The sequence below is a fragment of the Melospiza melodia genome, chromosome 2, assembly GCF_035770615.1.
Source record: "Melospiza melodia melodia isolate bMelMel2 chromosome 2, bMelMel2.pri, whole genome shotgun sequence".
NCBI lineage: Eukaryota > Metazoa > Chordata > Aves > Passeriformes > Passerellidae > Melospiza > Melospiza melodia.
The window spans coordinates 5,197,296-5,217,603 of NC_086195.1; the positions used below are offsets into that span (position 1 = coordinate 5,197,296).

General features: G+C 44.0%; 1 protein-coding gene across 1 annotated transcript in view; it reads left to right on the forward strand.

The window, feature by feature from the left end:
• Window positions 1-460: 460 nt before the first annotated feature.
• Window positions 461-20,308, forward strand: part of UMODL1 (uromodulin like 1) — a 79,995-nt gene continuing 60,147 nt past the window's right edge. The window contains exon 1 of the mRNA XM_063179519.1: window positions 461-641. Within this exon, the coding sequence (XP_063035589.1) occupies window positions 461-641 (181 nt within the window). The remainder of the gene's footprint in view (window positions 642-20,308) is intronic.

Below are 20,308 nucleotides of genomic sequence, written 5' to 3' on the forward strand. Positions count from 1 at the left end.
GTAACCGGCGCATGCGCGCGGCAGCCGCATCCCCGCTCGGTGGAGGAAGGGGGGGGGAAGGAGGAAAGAGGAAAAAAAAAAAAAAAAAAGGAAAAAAAAAAAAACCACCTCAGAGTTACGTCAGGAAAAGACGGATTTGTGCGCGGGGAGACCCGCGCGGCGCGGGCAGCCCCCGGGACGGGCGCGACACGCGGGCGCTACTCACCCTGTCCGCCGCCCCCCCCTGCTCGCCCCCCTCGGCGCCGCCGCTCAGGGCTCAGCCCGCGCTGCCGCCGCCGCCGCCGTGATTCCATCCATCTTGAATTTGACGTCATCCCACAACCGAGGGATGAGGTCATCGCGGGGAGCGCTCGTCACGTGCGCGGCGCCGCGATTGGCCGGGCCGGGGGGGAGCGGGGGGCGAGGGGGCGGCGCGGCGGGGGGGGAGGGAGACGGCGGGGGGGAACGGGGAAACGGGGAAATGGAGCGGGGATCCCCCGACCGACCGACTGACAGACCGACCGACAGCGCGCCCGGCCGGCCGCCTTCCAGCGCGGGCAGCACCGCCCGCAGCGCCACGGCCGCCGCCCTCAGCCCGCCCCGCCGCAGGGAAACTGAGGCAGCCGCCGCCGCGCGGGTGGGGGTGGCCCGGCACGGGGGACGCACACACACGGAGGGGACACACACACACACACGGAGGGGACACACACACACGGAGGGGACACACACACGGGGGACACACAAGGTGGGGACACACACACACACACGGAGGGACGGGTCCGTGTGGCGGGGGACAGAGGGGTTCGGGAGGTGCCGCTTTGGTAACCCGCACCCACCGCCCCCCCCGCCTGCGTGCTGTGGGTGTGAGGGGAACCCGCGTGCCGCGTTAGTGCGCGATTCACCGACATTTGTACTTGTTTCGTCGTGAGGTTTTATTGTGGTGATTCTTGTTATTATTATTGGAGTTTTTTGGGTGTAGGGGTAAGGCCCAGTGTGGTCTGTGAAGAAGCACCGTGCCTAGTGCCACGCACTGTGTCCCTCACCAGCAACCCCCTGACCCCTGACATTTCTGTCCCCCTCAAAAGCCACCGCTGTCCCCATCAAAAGTCACCAAGTCTCCCAAGTCACCCAATATCGCATTCACTACCCAATGAACCCCTCAAAAACCACCCAATGTCTCTCAAAAGCCACCCACTGTCCCCCTCAAAAGCCACTCTTGTCCCCCTCAAAAGCCACTCTTGTCCCCCTCAAAAACCACCTGCTATCCCCCTCAAAAGCCACCCACTGTCCCCCTCAAAAGCCACTGCTGTCCCCCTCAAAAGCCACTCCTGTCCTTCAAAAACCACCCACTGTCCCCCTCAAAAGCCACCTTCCAACCTCTCAAAAGCCACTACCATCCCACTCACAAGCCACCCACTGTCCCTCAAAGGCCACCACCCTCTGTTGCCACCAGGGACACATATGCCCAGATCCCAGTGGGTTTTGGCTCAGCCCCTTTCTAGCTGCTGATTTGAAAAAAAATTGTAATGGCCATTATCATTGCTTTAGGCTGGCTTCTCATCGTGATTATCCGCTTTGAATTAAATACCTGAATAGGGCTTTATGTGTCAAAATGCAAGTATTAAAATAGAAATTAAGAATTACAAGATTCCTCTTGTTTTTATTGAAAGCTAATCTGGCGTGTTATCTTTTCATTAAGGACAGCTCTAGAGATTAGCATCTAATCCCATACATGTTTTCAGTGTGCTTTCAGATATCCCACCTAGGTCACAAATACTCTGAAGCAGCTGTAGAATCCCTGGAATGTTTTTAGGGATGCATTTAAGCCTTTTTTTTTTTTTGCCAAGGTTTTGTTGCAAATGGGCTAAAACCCATGTAAGGGAAGGAGATGTACCTTACTGGGTCTGGCTCCTTTTTTCCCTCTCCAGATCTTGGGGGTTTGTTTTGTCATTGCTGGCTCTTTTGGTAGCTTTGGAAACTGGGGAAGCTGCTTGTGAAAGGAGTGGGGTTTTTTCTCACTCAGGGACTCGTGCCCTGATGCGAGTGTGGCTTTGTGAGCCAGCACAAAACCCCAGCAAAGCTCTTTGGAAGAGTTCCCTGCTCTGCTGTGCTGTGCAGACAACTGCTCTGGCACGGGGGCTGCTGTGGTGATGGGAACAAACAACTGGGAAAGCACTTGCATCTGTTCCCATAAACCAGTCTGTGCAGTGAGGCTGGCTGTGCTGCCAGGGGAGCATTTGGGGAGCTAACCTGAGCTTTCTTCTTCTTTTTTTAATTTTTTTTTTCCCCCTCATGTGTACTAAGTTACTTCTCAGCCAAGCAGAAACTAGTTGGTTTTGCATAATTTCTTAAGTGTGCTTCTCCAAAAGGGCCTGTGGCACAGGAGGAGGATCTCTGTCCCAAATTACCCTGCTGAAAGGTGGTCTTACACTTGTGTGTGTGTTGCTGTGCAGGTATTTATTGCCAGCATTTTTAATTTGTCAGGTTCCCTAGTGAAAGTGCAGCCAGTGGAACACAGCCCATGCAGTGCCTTGTATAATTCTGTTGGAGAGAGTCCAGAGGAGGCCACGAAATTGATAAGAGGACTGGGGCACCTCCCCTACAGAGACAGGCTGGGAAAATTGGGTGTTCATTCTGGAGAAGGCTGTGTGCAGACCTCAAAACACCTTTCAGAACCTGAAGAGACCTGCAAGGAAGCTTGAGAGGAGCTCCCTATGGGGGACTGGAGTGACAGCACAGGGGGGAATGGGTACAAACTGGAAAAGGGGAAATTTAGGTTAGATATTAAGAAGTTTTTCACTTTGAGCATGGTGAGGCCCTGGCACAGGGTGCCCAGAGCAGCTGTGGCTGCCCCTGGATCCCTGGACACTGGGGCTTGGAGCAGCCTGGGACAGTGGAGGGTGTCCCTGCCATGGCAGGGATGATCTTCCAACCCTTAATGTTCTGTGATTCTATAGTTTTGTCATGATTTGAGGAAATTTTAAATGCAATCCTCCAAGATTCTATGATTCAAAAATACATAATCTGATTGTAGTTCATGACTGAGTCTGATTGACTCAATGTTTTTTAAGTTTATGGTTGCCTTATATTCCTGTAAATCAGATTTTTCTTGATCCTAATAAAATCTAGGGAAGAAATTCATTCTGTAGAATGATAAGGACTTTAAGTTTTCTCTAAGTAGGTTAATTTTGTCAAATGTACCATTCCCAATTATTTGAATGTATTCTGGTTCTTCAAGATCAGCTTGTTTATGAATGTATTTTCCAACATTTCTAATTTTAGATGCTTTGATGGGGGGCTTAGTTTGATATATTTTTCATCTTTATGTGTGGTTGCAGCTGTTATTACCAGGTGCATGTTTGTTAAGTATAAGGTTTGTTGTCCATTTGGAGTATCCAATAACTGCTCAGATTAACTTTGGATCATACTTGCCAACAAGCTTTATCACTGGAATTTTGTTAAAAACTGAGCCCCTGCAAAATGTAGAATATAAAGAAACTTCAAAGAAAATAAAGGATGATTATACATGGACATTGTGAGCAAATTAACATGTAAAAGCTAAAACACTAAACCACTGGTTTAAAGTATGACAATTACTGGTTTTCATTGTGTAAATATTGCACTGAAGGGCAAAATTGTGTACTCTGAATAGTTCAGTGTTTTTGACACTAACATTTTCAATATAAAAATAGTTGAAATGAAGTCGTATCCTGGAGATAATTGTCTTTTTTTTTAGATCTGTAGTTTCAGCTCTTTTATATGTAGACATCCTAGAGTTTTCTTTAATGAAGATTTGGACCTTGTGTGATTAATTTAAATCTAATGACATCAGGTTCTTTTCCTGCAGAGAACCCAGAAGTAGCTCAGATACCCTGAGGCACTCCTCTATCAGCAGCTGGGAAAGAGTTTTGCAGAGAGGAGTTTGGTTTTGAGGGAGGAGAGAGGATAAGGACAGAAGCAGCAGCTTCATTTGCATGGGGGAGCCTTGACTAGATGGAGCTGCTAACATTTTTCATCTTGGTAAATTTTCTTTGAATCTTCTGTCCATGCAGAGCGATCTGTTCTGTATTTTGTATTTTAGTGGCTTTGGGAGTGTGTCCTGCTGGAGCACCTTGGCAGTGGGGTTTCTCCAGCTCCAACTCCTCCTGCAACCACTGTAAAAGTGGAAATGCAAAACCCCAGGCACCACAGGGGTTTGTCTCTTGTTTCTTACCAAATCCTCTGGAACTGATTATTGCCAAGGACATATTTCAGAGGGAGGTGGTTAATCTCTGAAAAAATGCCTTCTGTCTCTCTGCCCCTGAAAATCTTACAGTGGGGCAAATGCTGTGGCTGTTACCCATTCCTTCAGCCACCAGCTTCTGTCTCAGAATTTCTGGGATGTGGAGCTCAGTTACCTGGGATCACAGAACACACGTGAATGAACCCATTGCTTTGAATGCAGATGTTCCTGGGAACTCTCTTTATTGATTCCAAATATTCTGCCAAAACTTAATGACTTGCCAAAATGCAAACACAGAATTTTCTCATTGCAGACAGCTCTGCACTGTAAAGGGTGCCTGGACTTTTATTTATCTCTTCTCATGTGTTCAGATGACACTTCCTATAACAAATACTAGAAGGTAAAGTAAGGAATCTTACCTTTTCTGGTTAAAACCTGTCACTTATCTTGTCATGAAAGTAGAGACACTTCTCGGCATTCAGAGGGAAAACCAGACAGTGAGATACACAATGTAAGCATTAAAAAAAATCCTATTTCCATTACTGGTGTGATACGAGGCACACAGACAAGACTCTTCCTGAAGGTGTAAATTTCTTACCAGGAAAATAACTATAATACAGAATAATGTAAAACTGCCTTCATTCCTGGTATTGCTTCTGAGTGCCAAGTCTTGAGCTTTTTTAGCTGTCAGCCTCATTCTTCTGCAAATAGCACAATCTAGTTAATATTTTCCACTTGGAGCCCACATGCAGCAGCTTGGACAGGTTCAGATAAATGGTGCCAGACAGTGGCAAGCTGGGTGGCAAAATTAACCTGGAAAGCTGTTAAATAGCAAGAAACACATTCCTATCTAAAAAGGTGATTGTTCCACAGATTGGACAACGATTCAGAGACAAATAAACCACAGGTACTGGTGTGTGTTTTTTTAAAGTGGGCAGACAGTCATGGGTTACTATGATTAAAGCATAAAATAGTCTTCATTTGCAGCTAGGAAGGGGTTGCAAATTCGTGGGTATTTCTAAAAAACACGTTGATGAAAAGCTGCAGGAGCAACTGAAATAGAAAATCTGTCACAGCACAGCAGATACGGTGCAATTTTGTGTTAGCAGCTCTCCCAGCTCTGTGTAACTTCAGCTGGAGTTTGGTGTCTGAGCCTTCTAAAATTAAAATCCTGAGTATTCTGATTACAGTGGAAGTGTGTAAGAATATTAAAAAGTGGCTTTGGTTTCCTAGTTACAAGTGTATTCATCCCAGCTCATTGTGCATGTAAAGAAATTCAGGAAAAACCAAATGGAGAGATGGATGATATGGCAAGCATTTTCTGTCATTCTGTCCAGACAATAAATTCAAGCAAGGAAAAGCAAGAAAAAATAATTTTCTGGTGCTTATTATTAAAAAAAATAAATAGGAGGACTTATGTTTTGGTTCATGTTTAACAAAGTTAATTTCCAGGAAGAACAAACGGAATGATAATGCAAAATTTTGCTTTAGTACAGTAATTCTGTTAATGTCTTGCTTTCCTGTAAATGTGGCTTTGGGGATCGAGTTTCTTGGCAGAAAGCAGCGTGGCTTTCTTGAGAAGGTTCATGTAAGTGAATCAGAGAGAGCACCAAAGAGCTATTAGGGCTATGGTACACTGGAAAAGTGAGCTTGATGCTTTCACTCCTCAGTGTCACTCACTTTGGCCTCAAATGGGAACATTCTGGGGTCAGAGATTCCACACAGATGGACAGCAATTTCCAGAATTTCAGCCAGTCCAGTTGTGTTTGTGCATTGCTGAGCTGCTGGAAAAGTGTGGTGTATGTGGAGTAGATGATTTTTCTTTTCAGCAATTGTACCCAAGTGTTAGAGGTGATGCGTGGTAAGTTCTTGTCAAGCAAAAAATGCACAAGTTAGGAAGGAAAAATATTGCCTTGCTGAAAAAATATGTTTTCATTTCTTTGTTTCATCAGATAGTGCCAGGGCACTGTTGTGTCACTAATTTAATTTAATTTCTGATGTTAACATGCTGGTTCTTAGATGAAAAAAATGTGTATTTCAAGAACAATTTGTAACAACTTCAGACTTATTCTTGTGCCTTTCTGTGCACTCTAAAGACATGCCCATGGTGTGAGATGAGCAAATAGCCCTTGCTTTCAGGCCATGAGTAGAAGTTCTGCCCTGTGACACTTTTGCATTTCTATGGCCTGGGCCCTCTGGCTGATGTCATCTCCTCATGGATTTATCCATTACTGAGGGGAAGGCTCAAGTGGCAGAGCAAAAATAGCCAAGATACAGAATTATTGATGTCTTTATATTCAGGCTACTGACTGAATTTATTGTCCGTTCTGGACTGTAAAATTACATTCTATGCATGATGAATTCAGCCCCCAGAACAGAATGGGGATTTCTTTAGGAAGTGTTGTTTTCAGTTCTGAAGGACAGGAGCAGTGCACTGGAAGAGGCCTTTTTGCCTGACCTGTTTCTCTGTCAATTTACCACTCTTTCCCCAGTTCCCTGTGGCAGCTCATTACCCAGGAGCCAGTGATACATGGGCAGGAGAGAAGCTGATTGCCTCTCCAGAACCTGCATCCTGCTGGGCACCAAACTGGCTGTAACATTTAAATCCCAGGCATTTGGGAGCTACATGTGCTTACACAGCTCTGTGTGTACACTGAATTTTGAATGCTGAATGTGAAGAGACAAAATTTGTCCATGCCATTACACAGTTGGGCCGATTATACAAATAACATCTCTGCAATGTCTTTTAGTTATGTTCACAGAGGTCACAGCTCTGGGTTATGTGTGACCACTGCAACAAGAATATGTCCTGGAGAACCACAGCACAAGGGTTTCTACAACTCTGATGGTAAAATCCCACATGGCTGCACTGGATTTTTTGTCAGACCCTTGGTGACTTCTTACAGCATCTTCCTTGGTGTTGTCGTGGACCTTCTTGAGGGGAAAAACCCCACAAACTTAAAAAAAAAGGGTTATAATGGGCAGAACTCTCCAGATCTACTGAGAGCTAATCAAGTAATTGCACAAAGGATAAAGATACACAGACAAATCTGGCTTTAAGCTTTTTAATTTTTGTATTTTGTGATGTTTGTGTGTCTGAAGCATTATTGTCTGTATTTCACAAGCTGTGAGGTCTGATGGCTCAGGATTAGGAAAAACTTATGTTGATATTTGGGCCTTGGGTTGAAATTGCCTTCAGAGTTATGCAGGTGTATTTTGGGGCTGAGATAAAATATTATGGCACTTATCTGGTCAATTAATGGCTAATTAAAGCACAGAAAGTACTGAGGCTCTCAAAGTGGCATAGAAGGACTCAGCTGTGGCATTTCAGTGAAGGTGGCTGTTCTTTCTCCTCTTGAGATCTCCTCCTATTTCCAGAGTAGCACAAAGGATCAGTAAAGTTGTCTTTAAATACAAAAGGGAATTTCCCTGTTGGAGAGGACATGATGGAAATGCGAATTTCCCTTTGCATGTGGACAAGGAAGTGGGAAAAGGCAGAGGGTGTCTTGCTGCAAGGATGGCATAGAGGGGAATTGCAGCTGGAACCTGACACACTCACAGGAGAGTTTAGCATTTTCCAGGCTAATCTAGAGTAGCTGAGGAATCTGACTCCTGAAATCTTGTCAATGGACAGTTACTGAAAGGACATATTTTTTCCCAGGAATCTGTAAAAATGTGTGATATATAACAGAAATCTCTCCTCTCCCCTCTGACAGACTGCTCAGCTGCCTGGATATGGGGTTTTCCTCCCTTAAGCAGGAGGTTTTTTCATTTAAATTAGGACTGTAAAAGTTCTGTGAATATGGAAAGTCTCTTCACTGGAAACTTTCCCCCATTGCTTCCCAACTGCTGCAGACCTGAGAGCTGCTCTGGTCTCATTTTGTTTATTAGGACTACACTGGAAGAGAGAAAGTGAGAGTGGGACCTGGTAATTCATGGTGCATTTGACATCCTGTTTTAAAAAAGATGCTAAACAGATTTTTGATTTATTTTTTATCTTTAATTGGCAGTGTCACTCTTGGAGACAGGCTGGCATGTGTGATACTTTGGGTGTTGCCTGCCCTTTGTGTCTGAGACCTGCAGAAAGGCAGACCTGTCCATGTTAGCTTGTAGGAGAGAAATTCTCCTCTGTACCTGCATAGAGCTGCAGGAACCAACACTGTCTTACAGTTTTTGTTGGCCAAATATTTTTGAGAGAATATGTCTGGAATTATTTTGCTGTAAAATCTAAAATGACACACTTTGTTCCCTTGTATGTTTCATCATTCCCTCTATTTTAGGTCAGATGATTCATCTCTGCATTACTGGTTCTGCATTTCCATTGCCTTAATTGGGATTTCAGAGTCATTGCAGTCTGTATAGAATTGTCAATGCTATTTCTAACAACATACAGATTTCTTCCTTCCCTTCATCCCTCCCTTCCATGGCAGGGGATGTTGGAATGAGATGACCTTTGAGGTCCCTTCCAATCCAAACAATTCTGTGATTCTTCTCTTCCCCTCTCTTTGCTTTCCCTGGTGCCCCCTCTTCACCTTCCTCAGTCCAGGTGTTTTCTCTCCTCCTGCCTTTGCTGCAGCCCAGCTTTTTGGGGAGTGAGCTGGGTTTCACTCACTCTCCTGCTGAAAGCTGACTCCTTTTCTTTAGCCACAAGTGACTCTTCACCTGTTTTAAGGTACAGCCAGGTATGTACAAAAATCCTTGCAGGAGATGCCCTGGACCAGCACATTTACTGATTATTTCAGACACTACAGCAGCAGTTATTTTCAGCACACAAGGGTGTCATGATTGCTTTTCTTCCCACCTTTTCCCACCCAGACACCAAGAACAGCCCCCACCCAGCACAGGACAGCACTTGCTTCTGTGTACAGTGATTAAGAGCTGGGCTTAACCTAATTGCACTCCATATGTCAGTGGGGTGCAGCTGCTGGGTGTGCAGAGACCATGGCAAGGGCTGGAGTTAACCACAGCTTATCAGATCATCACTGGCCACCTCAACTGAAAAATCTGGCTAGAAGCATGCTTGTAGCCAGTGGTGAATAAAATAAAATATTAAGAAGAGTGTTTTATATTTAGAAGTGCCATCCATGAGGTCTAATTGTTCTTAGATTTGTGCTCAAAGGCACTGTGTGCATTCAGAGTTGAAAGGAAGAAATTTGAAAAGGAAGAAATTTGTCATTGCTACTCACAGAGAAACTTTCTGTTTGGGATTTTAAAATCCTAAAGAAGCTAAAAAGGACAATTAATTACAAATCTCTGCATGTAAATAATCCTCATTAACCCTGCACTAAATTTATAGCTTGTACTAGAGCTGTGCCTTTTCTGCTTGCTTGAAAGACTTGAACCTTTCAAAGTCATCTCTTCGCCAGTTAAAACTTCGGAAAGAATGAGCATTTGCTCTCAAAATATTTTAAGCAAAAAAAAAAGGTAATTAATATTAAAGTTTCCAGGACTGGGAGCTATAAATTCAAGAAAGAAGGAAAAGGAGGGTTATTTTAGCCATGAGGATTGTTAAACACTGGAAAAATTAGCTGAGGGATGTGGTGGCTTCCCTGTCACCACCACTGTGTTCCTGTGAATGTTGTGCCACAGCTGCTGCGTGTGCCCAGCATGTTCCCCAGGTGTGCTGGGGTGTCCACAACCTTGGGGACATTTCTGCAGGGGGATTTTCTCCCCCAGATGCCCCTGGAGCTCCAAATGGGGCAGCCCTTCAGGTAACATTTCCATGTAATGCAGAGTGGGCACAGCCAAACTCCTAATTCCCCCTGATTGTTGTCACTCAGGAGTGACAGAGTTTGGTGAACTAGGGGGATTGGAGTGCCTTAAACTGCTGAAATTTCTGGACATCTGTTTAGCTGCCAGACTGGGCTCACTGGAATGAAACCTGGGTGAAACTGTGAGTTGTGTCACTAACGGATGACCCAAAAATAATAAATTCAGGGCATTCTCTCAAGATAGAGCAATAATTTTCTGTTGCCTGGCAATGTCTTTGGCACTGCACACAGAGCTGGGAGTTTATTTTATGATGCTGTGCAGAAAAATTTGTTTACAGTTTTCCACTGTGATTCCCCCAAGAGGAAGAACCCATGGCTCATACAGAGAGAGCAAACATTAATGACACCTTCTCTTCATCTTGGCAAATTTATGACCAAGTTTCCATTCCTCCTTCTGTATTTCCAGAAATATTTATGCAGAGACTTATGTTGTCTCAATTCATCCCACTTATTTTCAGTGGGAATTAGTTTGAAACTACTCTGAACAGCTTATTATAACACAATTTAAATTTTAGTTGATTTTTATGTACTCCTTTTTTTAAATAATCTTGTCTTCACATGGCAAAATCTTTTCCTATTTTTTTGATGGAGGAATAAGGAATTTTCTAATGTATTTCTAGATGACATTTTATTAACCATACAGTATATTTGGTATGGTTTAAAGGGAATGTTATTCACCCATGATGTCTTATGCTTGATAGAAGAATCTGAAGACACAAATTTCATATTGTCCTCCAGGCAGGTAATCTGCTGTATCCCCCCCCAAATAACAGTTTTTACTATCACTTGTAGGACTGGGATATTTTTGTGACTGAATTAAGCCCCAGTAACAAAAAAAAAAAATTAAAAACTTGAATATTTTGGGTTTTTTTCTCCTGGAGTGTACTGCTAAGAGTAGGACAGAAACCTCCATGGTTTCTTGGGCTGGAATAATTTTTTCATATGACCAGGGATAGACCCAGCCTGCATTTTTGGGGGAATACATTAACACTGGAAAGAGGCTTGTATGAACTGACTCCACAAAGAAGGTCATGAAATAAATCACCCAGTGCTCTTCTGATGACAGTCACTTATTACACATTTAGAAAGCAAATGCCTGCTAAAATCAACAGTTTAAAATACTCTGAATTTCTTGTCTCCCTTGGTATTTGAACATTTGGTCAATCCCTGTGATAACAGTAACCCCCAAATCTCCTTTTATGGTCAATTCCATCAGAGAGGATCCTGCTGATGAAGGGAGAGCTGATCAAAATTAGGCTTGGCTGGTGATGAGCTCAACAGAGCCAGCGAGATTTTGTCCTTGTTTTCCTTTTGTTTACATGGTAACTGTCTCTTTCCTCTTCCCATACAGATGAGTGTCATGCAGCACAGCAGAGATGTGCTGCCCTTTGCTTGCCAGCAGAAATTTCTAATAATTGAATCACTTCAATGCTGAAATTTAGAGGCAAGATTTCTCAAAGGAAAAAAATATTAATATGCAACCAGTTGAACTTTGTGGCATGTCAAGACCACCCTGTCACTCCTACATCTTAAAAGTAATTAATTCTTTTCTTTTTGTGGGAAAGGTGATGAAGTTGTCTAAGTAATCAAAATTCATTGTTCAAGTCACAAATATTTTTTTGCAGCATGGTTTTAAGCATAACCTCAGCAGCAGCTTACAGGAAAAAATAATTCAGACATCAAATTGATCCTAATTCAGTCTGTTAAATAATTTTTGAAGAGGACATATTTTGAACTGCTCTTTCAACTCGGAAAAACAGAATAAGTTTCATTTGTTTTCATAGCAGCTAATTGCATAATGTGATTTAGCTTGAATGCAGAGGGCTGGAAAGAATAAACAACTTAATAAGGTGCAATGGGACTTGCCTTTATGCTGCACATGTAAAGACTTGTTAAGGACAGAGGCTTAAAGTAAACTGATAGATAAAAGCTTCTACAGGGTGTTTACAGCATCCAGCTCCAGCACTCCAGGTGCAGGGAGCATTTCCCTCCTCATGGATTGCACACAGTTACAACCCACTGTTTCCATCTTTTTTTTTTTTTTTTTTTTTTTTTTTTTTTTTCATCCTTATCACATTTGCTTTCAGTAAAACAAAATGTGATGCTTAAAGAATGCAATAATTGTGGTTGAAAAGTGGGGTTTGCAAGATCAAGTTTCAACAGGTTGATACAGTTCCATCACATTAAATTTAAATTTTAACAGTGTTGAATCAAACACAATTTCTCTTGCAAGGGTTGTCTCTTTGCATAGATGTGTTTATCCACCTATATATGGGTTTTTTTGGTGTCTGTATGTATTTGTTTAAATATACCAAAACACATATTCACATATACACATATTCATGTGTGTATATGTATACATATATAGACAAGCATGTATATAAAAATAAATGTGTATAATGGCAGAGACAGGTAAAGGAACAAACCTATGCAAAAATATTAATCTGATTTAATATTCAGACTGATAGAAATGTAAAAAGGTGGAAGACAGAAGAGGGCCTAAAAGTAAATGAGATGAAAAAGACTTTCTGTTTAGATAATCATTAGTGCTGCTCGTAGGAATGAGGAAGAGGTTTTCCAAGTGGACCCTGAGTTATGTGCATAACCCTTGCCCTTTTGGGAAAACAGGCCTCTCAAATTTATTTTTAGACAAGTCTAAATAGAAAACCAGCCCATTTTGTTAGGGACAAGGTAGTTGCATAATGTAGGCACATGATTCTTCAAAATGTGGATGTTTGCTTCTAAAAAAATGAAGCTGGGCTTCCCATTTTCGCTGTTGGTGCAGCAGAAGGGAATACAAGAATTAGTGGAATTTGACTTTGCCTACTCTTGATCATGTCTGCCTTGGAGTGTGTTTCAGCAGCATCTGACAGGCAAAAATGTTCTGACTAATCCTTCTTTTTTCTGCCTCAAGGAGCAGAGAATTACACAGATTTTTTTCAGGTGAACATCATCCTTTGTTGTGCGTTGAACTCCAGGTAATTTGCTGAGGTTTTGGCTGTTCCTGGCACTTGCTGCAGCTCTTCGGAGTGCAAAACTGCCTTAGCCACGCTGGTTCTGACATGGACATGATGCTTTAGTTGTGGATCATATGGAAAAAAAGGAATCCTTTCTTACTAGACCCTTGTTATCCATAAAATATCCTTGTTACCACGAGGATACTTTTCACAGAGTGAGGTTTCCACCTTGCTGGTGAGGAAAACATCTTCTCCACATCCTGAGGAAGCGTCAAATACCGGCACTGACATCAGGGTGATTTTCTCAGACTGATGATTAAGGTTTTACCCATCTGCTGCTGTTTATAAGCCCTCAGGGCTCATCCTGTGAACTTTTCCAGTGCCTAAAATTGTCTTAAGTATTTTTGTCCCTTTTGCTTCTGCAAGGACAAGGCCTATCAAAACCAGATATTTTGCAAGCAGGGAATGATGTTGCCCCTCAGTGTTTTTCCTTTCGGTTTCAAACAGGGGCATTTAGGCAAAGTGTTAATTTATTCTCATCATCAGACAAGCTTTTACATTCTTATTTAAGCAATAAAATGCAGCAAAGGCATGGAAGTTTCATAGCTCAAAGCCTTTTGTGACTTTGCCAGTGGGTCCCAGTCCATCCATCCCATCAGATCCCTGAGAAGAACAGTGAACCAAACGAAAACATGGTAGATACAAACTTATTTCATTTGCCTCCCACTTTTCAAGGCATGCGCATCTCTTATCTCTCATTAAGCTGATTTCACTGATTCAGGTAATTAAATCAGCAGGGTTGCCTTTTGGAGGAGGCTGACACACCCTTGGCTCCCCCCTTTCCATAAGAATTTGAGGCTTTAGATCAATTTGTGAGCTCTGTCTCTCACACTGGACAATACTGAGGAGTTTTTAGAATATGATAGAAACTAATTGCAAAGATGGAGAGCAATTAAATATGTGTGCTGATTTGTACTTGGCATTTTAGTGATAAATGAATGTTAATCACAGCAAGTCATGCTCTCATCATCTCTTAGTGGCAGCATTAGCATTATTGTATCCATAAACAGAAATTCCTGTCATTTTCAGCAGCAAATAACAAAGAAAATCCTCCCTGCCCCAGAGCTCTTGCAGTCCAAATATCACAAAGGACAGGGCTGTGTGTCTCCTTAACCAAAGCCAGATGTTTGATTTCAAGGAGGGAATTAAAATCTATTTTCACTAGGGATTTTTTCTCATGCAGAAGGTCAGCATGGGAGAAAGCATGCAGGAAGTTCCCCTACTGGCATTTGTGCTAATTAAGGGTGCAGAACAGATTCAGTAAATAAGCCACTGCTTTCTCAAGCCATTAAACATTTTGAAAATCATCTTCTGAGCTTTAAATATCCACTCTCAATATCTGACAAAGTAAGTTTTGTTGTGGATTTTTTTTTTCTTGTAGTTAAATAGAGTGAGATCATTTTAGTTGGGGCTTTTGTGGAAAGAAAAATCACAAAAATGATTTTCCTCCTGTTTTACAGTGCATGACCACATATTTCTCTTCACCTGAGAATGCCAAAACCTGGTGTGAAGTCTCTTGGCATTCCAAACACGGAATCCTTGCCAGGCATTTCTCATTTTTCCTGATTAGCTTTGCAGAAAAGGTGATAGATGGTTTCTTTTATGGGTTACCAAACCAGTGATGCAATATACAATCTTTATTCCAAAGCATTTACATTTCTGCTTCTCCTTTCAGCACTCTGGTACCATAAACTGACAAAGTTTGTGTCAGCACTTGATGCCGTTAGGAGGTGGGAATGATTTTCCTTTCCTGAGTACCTGGAAAGTCCAAGAGTGCTGCCTAACTGAGGCAGGGGCTGCACTTTGGAGAGGGTGTGGAAAGAGCAGGAGATTTCTTGGCATCAGAGGTGGAAATATCAGTGCTGAGAAGCTCCTGGGAGACAGAGGCTCTTCCCTGGAGTGGTGTGAAACTCCTGCTCCGAGCATGGAGCTGCACAGCCCTGGAGGTGCTTGTGAGACACCTGTGGGCTGCTCTTGGAGCCCTGGATGCTGAGAATTTTAAACTTTCTGTGCTGAAAGACACAGACCCTCAGGGAACGCTGCAATTGACCTGGGGCTGTGTAGACGACTCACAGAACTGATTGATAGCACTGGGATTATGGGTGTGCAGTGGGTTAGAATTGTGTAATGTCACAGGGTGGAAAAGTTAGAGTTTGGGGTTTTAGAATATAGAAATGAACATGAAGCAAGATGGAGGTTTTAGGGTGGAGGCAGGTTGTTCTTCTTCACCTTATTCTTCATGGGTTTGGGTGATGTTTTGTAATTGGACAGAAAAGTCCTCATTGTGGGCTTTGAGTGATCAGTTATTGGGTTAAAAGGGAAAATAACCTAGGTGTCATTTCTTAATTGGATAGTTTAGCCTTAAAAGACCCTGCAACAAGAGATAGTTGGCCATTTTGTGCCTTGCTAATGAAAGGCTGCAGAACTCATGGTTGTGAGGCTGTTTCAGTGATAATAAACAATAAACACCTGAGTGTGAACATGAAACATCATCTCAAGTGCCTTCAATCCCAACCCAGAGAAACCCACAGGCCACTCTTGGATTTCCACTCTTGCACTGCTCAGGTGCTGATGGAGCAAACCCTGCTGGGAGCTCTGTGCAAGCTGGAGCTCTGCCCTCCTGTGTTTCAGCAGCAGCCTCAGCTCGGCAGATGCTCCAGAGCAGCTTGGTGGGCGATGCCATGGCAAGGGCCCACGTGCCAGGGGGCAGAGCCAGAGCAGCAGCAGGAGCCAGCCCCAGCCTGGATGAGCCCAGCACTGCCTCCTGGCAAGGCTGAATTGCTGCTCAGACTTGGCTTGTTCCTGACAGACACCTGGTGCAGGGGTTCTTACAGGGAGTTTGCAGCTTTTATCTGCGGGGAGGGTGTGAGCAAGGCCACAGAAAACCCAGAGATGCTTCAATTGCATGGATGATTTCGTATCAATCTAAAAATAAAAGAAATAAAGCAACAATTACACTTGACAGCCAGCCAGGGTTTTCTTTTACAAAAAGAGAAGAAAAAGGAAAAACATTTCTTCACTGTGAGATCTGTGAAAGCACCAGTTAAATTTCTGTTTGTTCAGAATTCCCTCAGACACACAGATCTGGCCATTACACCTTGGCAGAAATACTAAAACATGTATTCTTATCCTTTCAGCTCAAATTTCCCTGTACCTCAAACTTTCATTTCATATTGGTTTTAATAATTTGTTGTTTCAGTCATCTGGTGCTTTTCTGCCCACATTAAAAATCCCCACTTCCTTTGTGCTGAGTAATCCAGTATTTGTTCTGGGTTAGTCACAATTACAGGTATGAACAGGGAGGAAAAAAGAAACAATACACCTCCCCCAAACAACCTACTTTGTGCCTCCTTCCAAACAAATCTATTTAAATGTGTCTTCTAACCAGGTTAAAGTGTGTTTTGCAAACCTGACTGAATTTCTCACTCAGTATTCACACAGTAGGAGCAGGATGCTACCCACACCTTGTCTGTACTTCAGGATCCCTAAATCCAGTGTTTTATGCTTTGAAGGGCTCCTCCTTCATGGGTTGCTTTGCTTTTAGTTGAGCTGGCTCAGGAGCACACAAAACAATGTGCTTTTAGGTCCTTCAAAATGAGAATTTCCTATAAACATTTAAATTTAATGCATCAATAGAAGCCCTGACACAAATTGTGAAACAGGTTCTGGGGTTTGGACTACAGATTCACCTCTGAAACTATTTAGGAAAATCTCTCATCAGAAAGGTGTGCTTGGGTCTGTGTTTATGTGTCTGTAGCTCTTAGCTGGCAGTGAGGGTTAAACCTTGGGTTGACCAACAGCAAAAAGCCAAGTGTGTGTTTTGGTTTCAGATCTGCTGAACAGAGGAAGGTTTTGCATCAGTGTGCAGGAGACTGATTCACAAGTGGAGTTTCCAGTTGCGTGCACAGTGCTCTGTCCTTCCCCTCTGTATCTCAGCTGTGTCAGAGGGGATTTGGAGGGACAAAAAGGTGAAGTCACCCTTTTCCCAATAGGAGCAGCAGGTGCCTTAAGTCAAAATCGGGTTTCAGGCAGCAGCAAGGGCACAAGCCAGTGAAGGCAGGGCAGGGCCAGATCTTTGGGCTGGTCCCTGGTGTGGGCTGTTTGTGAGCCCTGTGGCATCCATGGGGAGTGGGATGGGCATCAGGGCCCATTCCTAAACCTCTGCTTCAGGGATCTGATCCAGTGGGATTGATGTCAGTGCCCATTTCCAGATTTGCTGCAGGGATCTGATCAAGTGGGATTGGTGTCAGGGTCCATTCCCAGACCTGCAGGAATTTGATCAAGTGGGATTGGTGTCAGGGCCCATTCCCAGACCTGCAGGAATTTGATCAAGTGGGATTGGTGTCAGGGCCTGTTGGAGAATTTTGCTCAGAAATGGCTTAAAAGGCAGCTGTGAGGAGCAAATTCTCACAGCCTGTTTCTGTAAACAGCTAAGTTCTCAAGCCTGTCTTCAATAACATCGAGGCCTTGAGAACTTTCATAACAGGGTGAGAAAATAAATCTTGGATTCAATAACAAACCACAGGTATTGAAAACAAAAGGAGGGGTTAACGTGTAATCTGTGACCTATGATGAGCTCGGATTTTGCAATATGCATGAGCTTAATTAACACCACTATAAAAGTGTGTGAGTGAGATCAATAAATTGGAGTTTGATGCTGATCAACAAGGATGGGTCGTCTCCCTCTGCTTTCAACAAGGGCCCATTCCCAGACCTGCAGGTGTCTGATCAGGTGGGATTGGTGTCAGGCCCATTCCCAGACCTGCAGGGATTTGATCAAGTGGGATTGGTGTCAGGGGCCATTCCCAGACCTGCAGGTGTCTGATCAGGTGGGATTGGTGTCAGGCCCATTCCCAGACCTGCAGGGATGTGATCAGGTGGGATTGGTGTCAGGCCCATTCCCAGACCTGCAGGGATGTGATCAGGTGGGATTGGTGTCAGGCCCATTCCCAGACCTGCAGGGATCTGATCAAGTGGGATTGGTGTCAGGGGCCATTCCCAGATTTGCTGCAGGGATCTGATGGCTCAGCAGAGCCAGGACAGGCTCAGTCCCATCAGCAGCTGCTGGCACAGGCCAGAGCCCCATCTGGATGGCACCTCCAGGTGGATTGGCCCTTGTAACCCCTGGGGGATGCCGAGCAGGAGAGCCTCTGTCTCTCAACCCAGTAAAGCTCCATGGGAAAAGGCAATTCCCCCTCCCAGGCTGCTTTCCCTCAAACCCACCTGGCTTTAGAGCTAAAAACAAGGAACAGGCCACGTAATGTCTGAGCTGGGATTTGCTCCCCTGCAGCACTGCCAGGTCACAGATGAGGTGTGATCAAGCCTCATCTGGTGCCCAGCTCGTGTTGGGGATGGGATCCTGCCCTGGAAGTGCTGGAGGGAACAAGAGCTTCCCTGTGCTGGGATTGCACAACCTCCTCTGTCAGAGCAGCAGGGCAGGCACAGCTTCAGCCTGACCTCTGCCTGACTCATGCTTTTTCCTCCTGTTACCAATAAGAACTTTTTCCTGGTGAGTCACTTTGAAACAGTTTGTGTGCGTTCAGAGGAAAGAAAAAGAAACCCAACAAAACTCAAAGGAAAAAAAGAACCTCAACAAAACTCAAAGATTTTCCTGAGGAACGGTTTGTTGGTGAGACAGAACAAATCACTGGGCACTGTCAGGGTCTGTTCTGCCTGCACAGTTCAGTTAATGAGCTCCTAGGGCTGTCACGGATTTTTTTATACTGTCCTTTGTGTATGTCCCTTCCTTTTAATGCTTTCTTCTCTGAAATGCAGCAGTGAAAAACACAAGTGCTACTCTTCTTTGGGCACCTGAATCTCAGGGAAACAATGACCCCTTCAAAAACTTGCCAGTTTAGCTGTGTCCATCCTAACACAGACATGAAATATGCTGGCAAAACTGTACTTGGTCTCTTCTACTTTCTTCTCAGGTCACAGAAACAGAAGCACATTTATAATGTTGTAGCTGTGGCTCTTAAAAGGTCTGAAATATTGGGATTTCTGCCCCCTCCCATCCCCATGGCTTCCTTGCAGTGGCAGATTTGACCTGTGTACTCACAGCCCAAGAACTCTGTGGCAGGGAATTCAAGTCCCTGAAATCACAGACAACTGTTTTAACTCTGAGAGCTGAGTAGTTCCTGAGAAATTCTTTTCTCTGTAGGGAGTAGACATTAAGGTGCTCACTGTATGCATTCATTTTCAGAAGCAGGAATAAGTTTGTACCCTGATGGCAGGAATGATTTTGGTTTTGGTTTTTGGCTGCAAAAAGTTTATTTCTGGCTAAGTCAGCCTGCTCCTCTCCTCTAAGACCCACTGGCATTGCTGACTGATTTAAGCCAGTTTTGACAGATCAGCTGAAGGCTCAGGGACAATTAAGTTTCTGTGGTTTTGGTGAAGTTTAGGAATTTAAAATAGGGAAGAAACCTTAGCACTGCCCTACTAAGGGAAAGACTGGCTTGAGCTCAACCTTTGCTAAACATCTGAAATGCCCCAGCAGGAGAAGTTTTAAGACTGCCCTGATGGTGAGACAAAATTCACTGGGCACCAGAAAATGCAGTCCAGGTGCAGAAATCAGGTGGAAATCAGGTCTCATCTGAACTTCTTGTCACCTTCATTGGCAGAATGGTTTTGCCTCTGCCTCCTTGTCCTGGATTTGCTCATTTCCACAGTGAGATCTTCAGGACTGGTGAATGGACTCCATCCATTCCCACAGTGGCCACAGCCTGGACTTTCTCAGACTGACAGGCTGTAACCAGGCTGAAACTGTGTGAGCCTGGTGAGGTCTCTGAGTATTTACAGCTGATGTTGAGAGGTTTCTGAGTGGCCAGAAGGTGAAGGAGGTGGTTCTGCCCCTCTTCTCTGCCCTCCTGAGACCCCACCTGGAATTCTGCATCCACCCATGAGAAGGATGCGAAGCTTTCAGGGAGTACCCAGAGGAGCCCACAAAGATGATCAGAAGGCTGGAACAGCTCTGCTGTGAAGCCAGTCTGAGAGAGCTGGGGTTGTTCATCCTGGAGGAAAATGGCTTTGGGGGAAAGAACTTAGAGCACTGTTCAGTGACAAAAGGGGGCTTATAAAAAGGAAGGAGATATAATTTTTAATATTGCCAAATAGTGAGGGGGAAAGAGGCAATGTTTTTAAACTGAAGGAGGGCAGGTTTAAATTAGATTTATGGAAGAAATTCTTTACTGTGAGGCCCTGGCACTGGTTGCCCAGATAAGTTGTGGATGTCTCATCCCTGGGAGTGTTCAAGGCCAGGCTGGATGAGACTTGGAGCAACCTGGGACAGTGGAAAGTGTCCCTGCCCAAGGCAGGGGTTT